Here is a 12,059-nt window from a genome sequence, read left to right on the forward strand (position 1 = left end):
GTCTTGGCCCCTGAAACGATCCTGTGTAGTTTTGTCCGTGTAACACAGTCTCTACATAAAAGGATAAATTGGACACAAATCAGACATCAGAATGGTAACATACAAAAGCCAGTAGGAGAAACACTTCAACCTCCTGACACTCAACAACAGATTTAAAAGTAGCCATTCTTCAAACAAAAAAAACTCCAAAAACAGACTTCAAAGAGAAACGGCAGAGCTACAATTCATTGCAAACTTTACACCATCAATTTGGGCTTGAATAGGGACTTGGAGTGTTTGGCTCACTGTAAAAGCAATTTTCCCTCTCTTGGTATTGACACCTCCTCCTCAATTATTGGGAGTGGACCACATCCACCCTGACTAAATTGGCCATCAACATTGGTTCTCCACTTGTAAGATAATCCATTCTCTTCATGTGCCAATATATATTTAGCCTGTATCTGTAATTTTCACTCCATTCACCTGAAGAAGTGGGTTTTTACCCACGAAAGCTTATGCCCAAATAAGTTCTGTTAGTCTTAAGGTGCGCCACCAGACTCCTCATTGTTTTAGTAATAACGAGGTCAGCATCCAGTGCTCCAAAGACTGAGACAACAGAAGGGACATTACTGTCATGGAAGTGTCACTGTATTATATATGACAATAGCAGCATTTGTGTTTAGTTTACAGGGCAATGACTGCCCAATTTTCACAAATGCTACACAACATTTCTGCAGCACTTGTCACTGCATAAGCAAACTGAGCAACATGTGTTATGACTGATCAGGTAGATGCATAGCTGGCCCTAAGTACATGCCAATCACTACATTTACTGTACATCTCCAGCAAGTGAGGCCTACAATTACATGTGCACAATTCTATACAGTCAGGCAAATTGTGAGAAGCCATGAAAGAGAGACTTCTGCAATACAATGCACTTCCACTGCTTGTTTTTCCCTAATGCCAGGATCACAGCAGAGGCTTTTGGTACCGGCTGAACTCTGGAAATGGTCTCCCGGTCAGACCTGTCATGACATGTTAGGAGGAAGGCAGGGCAGCTTCACCTCGCCATGTAAGAGTTAGAGGCAACCAGTACCTGTAAGCAGTTGCAGGCTGGATCCCATCAGCACTGGGGGAAGACGCGGTGCAGATAGTCATCAGCAGCTTGCTGTTCACTATCCCTGTAGTGAACAGCAAAGAAAGATAAGCAATGGGAAGTCAGGAAGATCACCCCAGAAATATCAACTTCACTTCCTTTGCTATGGGCGAGGTCTCCAACTCGTGGGGAAACAGTGGGGTGTAGGTCTCCAAGTCACCCTACTGTGCAGCAGAAAAGGCAGCTTCAGAAAGACATTAGCCTGCTGACCATCTTTAGTAAGGGCATCGGAAGTTCTCTTCGCAAGTCATGGACTTCACAGCAAGGGCCCATGTCGATCTGAGCAGCCTCACCACCATGAGGAGAGGACATAGTGCCCCATCTATTCTCTTGCAGCTACATTCTGTGGTAAACTGGAATTTCTGTACACTCAGAATAGGAGGTTTTACCGAATTCAGTAGGAAAGTGAGCAATCTAATCAGTTGTAACTCCTGATGTCATGTTCATATTTTATTTAATGCTGCCCCTATGTTTTCAGCTTTTACTCCTTTCTGTACTGCAACAGAAGTACAGTGTACAAATTGCTGGGAGGGGAGGGGGCTGGCAACTGCAGTTCCCCCAGTCTAATCAAATCCCTTGCCAATCTCCCTGGAACGCTGAGTTTCAGCTCTTCCTTTAGAGACAAGCTGTCCTCACACCTTCCATTTCCTTCCCAAATCTCCCTAGGGGAACAGGAGTGGAAAGATCTGAAGCCATCCCTAATGAAAGCCCACTCAGCTGAAGCCACAGACTAACCAGCATTGCCAAGAACCAGCAGTGAAACTGACTTAAGGACACTTTCTTTCTAGAGGAAGATGGAAATGAAGTGTGCCTGGCTCACTTACAATCCCATGGCCCTCCTTGGGCCCACTCAGGCCTTGTCTACATGGAACTTTTGTGCATGGTAGCAGAGTCCACACAGCAAGTTAGCACATAGCAAACTAATTTGTGCTGTACATTCACAGCCCAGCTTGTCGCACATTAACTTGCCATACAGACAAGACCTTATACTCTACTTCACCCAAGGAAAATCATCTGCATGACACTGGCACAGCTTCTTACTTCAAGGCCTCTGATCTGCCACCCAGAAACACTGGACTTATAAATGGAAGACTAGTTCCTGGTGGACATTTAAGGTGTCCCTGAAAAAGGTTCAGATGCAAACTGTAATCCCTGCAGCTTCGAAGTACTGCACAAGCAGCTCCCCAAGTCAGAAGGGGTGAAGACAAGGAGTCTCAGGCATCACGCTTTTGCCTGAGGTAGAGGAGCTGCATGCAGAGGAAAACCACTGTAGCAAGGGAGTCTTGGACAGAGACAAGAGGGAGAAGCCCTTAGAACAGCGAGAAAGGCCCCTCCCACAGGAGACAGAACCCCTCTGGGCTCTTAGGAAGAGTTTAAGTCTTGTCTGCCCTGGAGTCTTGCCCAACTGCAGCCCCCATTGCAGCTGTACTGGGGCAACAAGCAAGTTCACTGCCCTTGGCACCAGGACAGCTTGTCCCTGCCCAAAAGTGGGGTAAGATGCCCCAGTGCAAATTGCAGCTACTCGTGTCACACTGGGGGGTTGGCAGTGGTATGGCAGCACTAAAGGGTGGAAGTGGGGAAAATCCTCAGTGTCAACTAGAAACTGCTAACTGGCTCTTGCAAAGAACTCAGCCGAGGAAACAGGTGTGCCAGCCTACCCCTACATCTACACACTATGCAAGGGCACGTACCTGTGAGCTTGGGCTTCTCAGACTCAGTGCTCAGCCTGTAGTTCCTCCGGGAAAAGGCAGTCCCAGCACCTCTCGACGTCATTCTTCACGGCTGTATGAACCACCACGGAGGCTGAAGCTGAAACAGGAAGGCACACCAGTCTGTCATTAGGAGCAAGGAGACTTGGTGAGAAAGGTCCCTCCCTTAGCTCTTGCCCATCATTATGAACCAGAGGCAAGCACAGAACGTCACTTAGGTTTCCCTGGCTTTAGAAGTGCCCAACACGGCACTGAACATGTACGTGATGATGTCAGACAATTAACAGGGTCCCTGCCCCAAGAGCTTGCCATCCAACCAGGGAAGTTAACTGGAATAGGCTGCCAGCCCCACTCACAGTCTCAACTGAGGGCTGGGAGAGGTGGAGACAAGGCAATCATAACACATTGTAATTCAGCCATTCCCAGCACCTGACCCCAGGTCATGTGACTCAGTGCCTACTTGCATCAGACAGTGCCTTCCACCCCATGGCTCTACAGCCACCGAAGAGCTTAGGCTGCCCCACACCTAGAGCCACTACACAGAAACGGGCAGCAGCAGTACATCAGTGCCAGCATAGACACGCCTTATTCAATGAAGGGCTCAGGGACAGCCATGTGGTACAAATACCAACCTAGCAGTCCTCACACTCATCCTGACAATACCTCACATGCCCACGGATATAGGAATAGACTGACACCTCATTCTTCTATTTGACAGTTTGTACAAGAGGGAACTGCCTTGGTCAGCGATGGGGAAGGAGAGAGAGGCCTGAACCGACAAAGCAGAACCACATTGCTTACAAAGCAGAGGAGCCATAGAGCATCCAAGGGGTTTTTACAGGGACAGCAACTAATTTGGCTGGAAGTGAATGAGCTACTGGTGAAGCAGTTTGCAAGGTGAAAACCTAGCATTAGCCTGAATATTTCTGATTGTTCCCAATATTACTAGAACTCAGAGTACTACCTCAGAGCCACCCCCAGGTACCCAAGTTCTCAGCTGGAGCAGATCACTGGCAGAAAGTACAGTTCTCTAGACATCATCCATGTTGTTTAAAGGCTGCTGCCAAGGACAGCAGATGTGTCAGTTGCCAGCTGTGTTCTGGCTCACAAGTGCTGTGCATCTACTGTTTGTGAGCAAGCACTCTACTGAAAATCACTACAATCCTCCCACAAGTCCTTTGGAGAACAACTGTCTGATCAACTTCAGTGTGTTCCCTGCTCTGAAGAAAAAGAGCAGACAGGAAGCAGGCAGTGCAAAGCGAGTGCCTGAGCCTAGTGGAAACAGCACCAAGCAAGGTGCAGGGTGGAGACTAGGGCAGCTCAGAGGAAAAATGGAGACCCAAGCCAACAATTTAAGTACTGCAGGAAGCCCATTGGTGGGAGGTCAGTTGGGACTGCTAGGCCAACAGGCAGCAAAGGGAGAAACAAGGGACTGTAGAGAAAAAACAGGATTTCGTCCAATTCCACCAGAGCAACGCAGCAATCCCTATTGCACAGTTGCCCTGGACTGCAGTGATGGTGGGGCACTCTCTCACCTCTCCAGTGGAGTGTAATGAAAACAAAATGATGGCAACAACTCAAAGTTAGAATGTACTAAACCCGCAGAATAGCTTTCATCTGAGAGCTGGACAAGAACTGAACAATGAAAGCAACACACCACACAGAATTCACCAACGATCTTGATAACCTGGAGAAAGTCTGATAAACAGACTGAAATTCAATTAGGACAAATGCAAAATACTCCACTTTGGAAGGAATAATCACCTGCGCAAATACAAAATGGTAAATGACTGCTTAGGAAGAAGTACTGAAGGAAAGGAGGGGGTGGTTATAGCAGATCACAGACTAAATAGGCATCAACAGTGTAATACTGTTGCAAAAAAATTGATAATCATTCTGGGATGTTGTGAGGATGTGAGAATTTTTCTGTAATTTTTATGGATCTTTGTGTGCCTCGGTTTCTTCCTATATGTAGCAGTGATACCCAATGGGTGGGAAATGACTGTTTTGCTCTCAAGGCAGGCTAAGTGATTCAGGTACAGCATGAATGTTGCCTACCTGTCTGAGACTAAAGGAGTCATTGGAAAAGCCTGGAAGAGAGAAAACAATGGCAAACCAGTCACCAGGACACTGACATCTAGCAATCAACAACTCAGAGGAGATAGTTTCCTACTGAGAGGTGGGGAAATCTGAGTAACATCCCCCAGCTTGAGAACAAAGGCTGGGAGATGTGAGGTAGTGGGGAAATAGGAGCTGGCTGCTGGAAGGAGTTGGGACTCTCACCTGGGAACTGACCAAGGAGGTCAGACGGAGAGAGACTCAGCTTGTCTGGGCTCTGACTAAACAGAATGGACTTGGGCTATGCTTTAACTTTCAGTCCTCTGGGCTCCTCTAAAGACTTCCTAAACTGGGCTCCAGTTGACTAATAAACCTGACTATTTTGACAATGGTGCTGAAGTGTCACTGCAAATGTTTGGAGAGGCACATTAATCCCTAAAGAGTGTACAAGTCTCTACCAGGGTCCATCTCATCTGGACTAGCTGAACAGAGCTCACAGGGTGAGGCAGGAGTGCTGGAGCAGCAGAAGTTCAGTCTAAAGAGGCCAATCCTGTGCAGGATGAGTGAGGCCCTAGGGGGTCCAGCACACTGAAGAGGTTCCTCCTAGAGCAGGGGTGGGCAAATGTTTTGGCCCGAGGGCCACATCTGGGAACAGAAATTGTATGGCGGGCAATGAATGCTCAGAAAATTGGGATTGGGGTGGTGGAGGGGGTGCAGGCTCTAGCTGGGGGTGTGGGCTCTGGGGTAGAGCCAGAAATGAGGACTTCAGAGTGCGGGAGGGGGCCTTGAGCTGGGGTGGGGAAGTGGGGTGTGGGGAAGAGTGAGGGCTCTGGGGTGGGGCTGGGAATGTGCGGTTTGGGGTGCAGGAGGGTGCTCCGGGCTCGGATCAAGGGGTTCAGAGGGTGGGAGGGGGATCAGGGATGGGGCAGGGGGTTGGGGCGTGGGGAGAGGGTAGTGCAGGCTCCGGGAGGCACTTACCTCAAGCAGCTCCCGGAAGCAATGGCATGTCCCTTCTCCGGCTCCGACGCGGAGGTGCAGCCAGATGGCTCTGCACACTGCCCCGTCCATAGGCATCACCCCTGCAGCTCCCATTGGAGCACCGGAATGGGGCCATGCCACAGCCTCCAGGAGCCATGTGGAGCGGCCCCTGATCCTGCGCTCCGGCTTGCGCACCAGCATGGGGCCATGCGGCTGCTTCCAGGAGCCGTGTGGAGTGGCACCCAACCCTGCTCCCCAGTTGGAGAGCCGGAGGGCGGCCATGCTGTGGCTTCCCAGAGCTGTGTGGAGCAGCCCCCAACTCCTCAGCTGGAGTGCTGGAGCAGGGCAAGCCCCAGACCCCACTCCCCAGCACGAGCTAGAGGGCCAGCTTAAAACAGCTGGCGGGACGTAGCTTGCCCACCCCGTCCTACAGACTGTCCCAAAGCTGGGACATAGCACCAATCCTATGGATTCGTGACAGATGTATTAATAGGAGTGTTGTAAACAAAACACAAGAAATAATTCTTCCACTCCACTCTGCGCTGACAAGGCCTCAACTGAAGTATTGTGTCCAGTTCTGGGCACCACACTTCAAGGAAGATATGGACAAATTGGAGAAAGCCCAGAGGAAAGCAACAATAATGATCAATGGTCTAGAAAACATGACCTATGAAGGGAGGTTGAAAAAAACTGGGTTTGTTTAGTCTGGAGAAGAGAAGACTGAGCGAGAACATGACAACAGTCTTCAAGTACATAAAAGGTTGTCATAAAAAGGAGAGTGGTAATTTGTTCTCCTTAGCCACTGAGGATAGGGAAAGAAGCAATGGGCTTAAATTGCAACAACGGAGGTTTAGGTTGGACATTAGGAAAAACTTCCTAATTGTCAAGGTAGCTCAACGCTGGAACAAATTGCCTAGGGAGGTTGTGGAATATCTGTCAGTGGGGTTTTTTAAGAAGACATTAGACATCTGTCAGGGATGGTCCAGGAGATAATACTGAGCCCTACCTCAGTGCAGGGGACTGAACTAGACTTATCAAGATCCCTTCCAGTTCTACAGTTCTATGATTTACCCTTAAAGCTAGTTGCTATGCTGCATGTGCAGTTTTAAAAGTTGCTTGGGAATTGTCAACAAGCATGACACTTTACTTTATCTTCAGAAGAAATAGCTGTGAAAACCAGGTAAGGGCGGGTTAATAGAATACCTTGAGGTGTATTATACGATAGGGAACTCAGTTTACCCTTCTCAAAACTGTACTTATTTTAACCTGCCAAAACACTTTAAAACAGCTAAAAAAACCCAGCAGAACAGGCACTACTGTATAGCACTTTGGATTTTCTAAAGAATTTTGACAGATTCCCCAACAAGTGTATTAAGGAAAAATGATATCAAGTGCGAAAGGTAAAGCACTGCCACTGCAATTAATTTAACAACCGCTTAAGGCAAAAGGAAACAAAGCACAGGGATAAAGGGCCAATTCTCAGTATGGAAAGACTAGAAGCTGGAGATTTATGGATTAGTGCTTGAGCTGGTGAGGTCCAAGATATTTGATAACTATCTGGGAGAGGATATGGAGTAGTTTGTAGCCATCTACCAAAAGCACATGTTGATTTTGGTTAGTATATACTAAGAAAACCAGGAGTGACACAAAGGCCACCAAACAGAATTAGTAGCACAAGAGAAGATGAAGTTCAGTGAAGGCAAGTAAAAGGTTATGATGCACATAGGAAACAAACAAGTTCTGTAAAATCTGTAAATTCTGAAAGAAATCGGTGACTAGTGGAGACATCTGTTCAGTACACAACAGCATTCACAATACAGTAAATGTTTAGGCTCTTTTAAGAAATAAAGTATAATGATGCCCAAAGGAGTGTGTCCTTACCACAGCCTCTCTCACTACTATACCCCCCTCTTCTAGTGATCTCCACCATGTGAGGAATGATCAGCCTGTCTTACCTCTATTTTGTCCCTCACTTCATCAACTAGATGATCAGAGCAGGCAATTCTGAGATCAGCCCACTCTACTGTCCCTATTGCCACTTCTAATAGCCATAAACAAAAGCTTGTGTTTAAAAGGGACTAAGACATGGTACACATAATATCCCCTCTACCGCAAACCCTAAAAAGCAAGCTATGTAACAGCTCTTATCTGGACCCAACTACCCATGTAGCACCACTTTCAGAGAAAGCAACAGGCTCCACACCACACCGAACCTCCTACTGACTCCAAATAAGGAACCATGCTACACAGCACACTCACCTCCCTCACAGGTTACAGCAAAGCCTGGACTACAGGGTTAGCAACAGCAGCAAACATTAAGGGTTGCCATACTGTGCATTCTGTATTTATGGGGAATGGGAAGACTGCAATTAAGGTTTTGCTCAATACTATTAGGGGTTCTTATGGGCCACAGGAGGACGGCATTCCTTTTTTCCAGTTCCCTCTTAAAACATGTTTATCTTTTCATACAGTAAGAAAATAGCCTTAAACCCAGGTGCTATAGTGAAAAGCCACTCTAATCTACGTTCTAGTGGCTTGTATCACACACAGGCTCTCAAGCTCCAAAACTGCCAGAGGCTTTAGGGAAACGGAAGACACTTCTCTTGACAACGGCCTGTAACTTCAGTTCTCTTGGAAACAAAGGCCCCCACACCAGTTAAACTGCAGCCATTTTTAAAAAGGGTATAAGTAATTTCAGTACATTGTAAGTTATATGAACTGACAGCCATTTCAAGGAAGGGAAAATTGTAAGATAATGGGCAAGACAGAAAGACAAACTTTGCTTACCTTACAACCTAATCTTTTCAGCATATATCTATATTATAAGCACTACACTGGCACAGCTGCTATGCCGCTGTAGCTTTGTAGACACTTATTACAGTGACTAAAGGGGTTTTTCTGTCCCTGTAGTACAGTCTCTCTCAACCTCGGGACTGCAGGACAGTTTTAGGGGGGTTACCAGCAGGGCCGGAGTCACACTTGCTGGGGACCAGAGCAGAAACTAAAGAGTGTGAGCCCACAAAGAAGGTACGTGCGATGGTCTCTGGGGACAGAACCAGCACTGGATGCGGAAGCATTGACACTGACCCACGGGCTGGCTGGCCTGCTGAGGTGAGCCACACCACCCAGGGCCCACGCCCAAGCCTGAGCGCCGCCCAGGGCTGAAGCATGTAACTTAGCTTTGTGGGGCCCTGGCAATTGCCCTGCTTGCCAGCCCTAAGTATTAATCATAATTAACTTAGTGATATTTAAGGGGGAGGGTCACAATTGGGAGAGGGGTTGCCTGCACAAAAAGGTTGAGACACACTGCTTGAGCAGATCCACCTGTGGAGAGGTGTTCATCCATTGACCTAGCTGCGACTACAGTGGAGGTTAGCTCAATCTAAGTGCTGGCGCAAAATTTTTCACAGCCCTGAATCATAGCTAGTTTGAAGTAAGTTTTAAGGTGTAGACCAGGCCTCAGCATATATTTGAGGAATGCTAGCAAGAAACTTCAGCTATACAGAAAGCCAGCCCTTTGTTAGCAAGAAAGAGAGGAACAACAGGTCAAACACTGGAGAAAGTTCTTAAAGATCCCACTTTCAGTTAATTTTCACTAATAAACTCAGATTTAATTAATCTGTCAGAAAATTCATGTTTTACCTAAAGATCAAGTGCTGCACACTGGGGGAAGATATAACACACTTTTCATGCAGAACAATGTGAATGAATGCCTGAAGTGAAAGGTGAACCCTTGAGGTGCTACCACATGCATACTAGAGCCATCTCTTTGGGCCTGCAGCAAAGCAACGCTGACTGGCCTTCAAGGCCCACGGGCTGCTTGCACTAGTTGCCAATAGATCTGTCCTAGCCCCCAGGCAAGCAGCCCTACACCCAGCACAGCGGGCACTTAGTCCCCATCACCCTGCTGGGCTTCCCTAGGCTTCGGCTGGGTGCAAAATTAACTCACTTGTCTCACTACTTTTATTGTGAGGGAGCCCAGGGGCTTTTAGTCTAGGAACACCCACTTCCCATCGGGGCCCCTGCTCCCACCCCAACCAGCCCCAGCCCCAGACCCGCCCAGGGTCCCCCCCACCAGTCCTCGACCCATCCACTCCCATCCAGGGCCCCCTCCCACCAGTCCCAGTTCCCGACCACCCGCTCCCGCTCAGGGACACCCCCCCCCAACCCCGACCCACCAGCTCCCGCCCAGGGACACCCCCCCTCACCCCGACCCACCCGCTCCTGCCCAGGGACACCCTCCCCACCAGCCCCCCCCGACACGCCCTCTCCCACCAAGCGACACCCCCCCAGCTCCTGACCCAGATCCTCCCACCGAGCCCACCCCCAATACCCGGACCCGCCCACTCCCACCCAGGGACAGCCCACCACCACCAGCCGTCGACCCACCCAGATTCTCCTCCCACCAGACCCAGCCCCGACCCAACCGCTCCCGCCCAGGGACACACACGCCCCACCGGTCCCTGACCCCGACCCCACCCCACCAGCCCCCGACCCGCCCAGGGGCCGCAGCGCAGCACCCACGGCCCCAGGCGCTCTGGAGCCGCAGCAGGGAGCCCGGATCGAGCCAGGCCCACGGACACTCACCCGCCCGAGCCCCTCAGTCGCAACAACCACCCGGCTACGGACGGAGTCCTGGCAGGGACACTGCGGCCGGGGCGGGGCTGCGCCGATAGCCTGATTGGCGGAACGGGCCTCTCTCCGCGGGCGGAGCGCTAGGCTGGGCTGGCGGCGCAGCGCCACCTGCTGGGGGAGTGCGTCAGCCCGGCCCAGCCCAGCCCTAGTGCCGGGTGTCTCACGCGCGGCCGGGAGCTGCGGGGTCTCGGCTGTGACGTGCCGAGCCGTGCGGTGCTCAACCTAGAGGGACCCCGGTCAGTACAGCGCGGAGCGCCCCTGCGGCAGGCCCGGAGCGGGGTCCGTGTCCATGTCCATCTGGGCGGGGCGCGCTGTCGGACCTGCGGGCCAGGGATGTGGAGATTGCAGGGTCCCTCATCTGCATATTGTGTTAGCTCATTTACATAAAATACAACCAGCTTCCCTGTGCTCCACCAATATTCAATAACATGGGCCTGGCTCAGCCAATGTTTGGGTTTATATTTAATCAGAGCCATCCTGTCCATAGGATGGACGGGGGCAACCGCCCCAGGAACTGCTCTTTCGGGGGCGGGGCACACTTCAGGGAGACCTCGGGTCCAGAGCAGCCTGGGGGCTAGCAGGGGGCCTGGCCCCAGACCGCTCCACCCCCATTCCACCCCTTCCCCCAAGACCCCGATCCTACCCCAGCTCTTTCCGGCTTCCGCCCCCTCCCCCAAGCAACGCAGGGAAAGGGGTGGGCCGGGGCCGGGCTGCTTGCTGCTGCCAGCAGAAGCGGATAACTAGCCAGCTGCAGAAGGGAGGGTCAGTCTGCTTAGGCTGACCTGCTGGCTGGAGCTTTCCCTTTCCCTCTTCCTCTCTGGGCTGTTGCTGCTAGCTAGAGCTCTCTTCTTCCTCGGAGGACTGCTGCTGAGTGAGGGGGGCCTTGCGGTCCTGCCCCCACACATCTGGAGGGAGAAGCCAGGACCCCACTAATGCCACCTGTGGGGGTCCTTCCTGCCTGGCCGCCAGCGCTGCTGGAGCTGCTGCTGCTGCATTTGTCCTGGGGAGGTGCTGGAGCAGAAGAGGACTAATAGGACCATCGGCTGCTGGGGAAGCACACAGAGACTCTGGAGACCACTCTGGAGGGGGCTATTGAGGATTGAGTGATTATCGAACTGCACTTTTGTGGTGGGGGTCCTGACTGGCGTGGAGCCTGCCCCCAGTCCATCTGTGTCTCCCCTAACCCCCACCACCACCGTTGCCCCCTCCACCACCCCCACCAGCCACATACCATCTACCTCAAGCTCCTGCCTCTAGGACTCAGCTGCTTGCCTGGCCTGCAATGCCCATTTCCACCATTTGGGCCTGCAGCAGCAGCCCAGTGACAGTGACTTTTCGCAAGCACACATGGGTGCACATGCCCCCTCTCCTATTTTGGACTGCGCCCCCTCCGATTACAGCCCTTTGACTTCCAGCTTTTTTGCCTAAGCCCTTTGCGAGCCCAGTTTGTTTGCCTGCCCTGCCCTTTTCCCTCCGTGGTTTGGTTTGTTTGCCCTGCCCCGGCCCTACAGATAGTCCCTGGGTTCCCCTGCACCACCACCAGC

General features: G+C 50.9%; 1 protein-coding gene across 10 annotated transcripts in view; it reads right to left on the bottom strand.

Annotated features, from left to right (window-relative positions):
- The window catches only part of RNF123 (ring finger protein 123), a 153,682-nt gene extending 143,075 nt beyond the window's left edge, over positions 1–10,607 (bottom strand). For 5 of the 10 annotated variants that reach the window (XR_005226078.2, XM_043551121.1, XM_037903686.2 and 2 more), the window contains exons 1-3: positions 10,468–10,607; positions 2,827–2,944; positions 1,076–1,160 (exon numbers count right to left, since the gene is read on the bottom strand). Coding sequence is in view for 6 of the 10 variants with exons in the window: in XM_043551121.1 (XP_043407056.1) it covers positions 1,076–1,160; positions 2,827–2,908 (167 nt within the window). In the remaining 4 variants the exon portion in view is untranslated. Of the gene's footprint in view, positions 1–1,075; positions 1,161–2,826; positions 2,968–9,522; positions 9,636–10,467 lie in introns of those variants that run through there. The other 5 variants (XM_043551123.1, XM_043551122.1, XM_043551119.1 and 2 more) reach the window with 4 other exon arrangements.
- Positions 10,608–12,059: the final 1,452 nt, after the last annotated feature.

The sequence above is a fragment of the Chelonia mydas genome, chromosome 7, assembly GCF_015237465.2.
Source record: "Chelonia mydas isolate rCheMyd1 chromosome 7, rCheMyd1.pri.v2, whole genome shotgun sequence".
NCBI classification, from domain to species: domain Eukaryota; kingdom Metazoa; phylum Chordata; order Testudines; family Cheloniidae; genus Chelonia; species Chelonia mydas.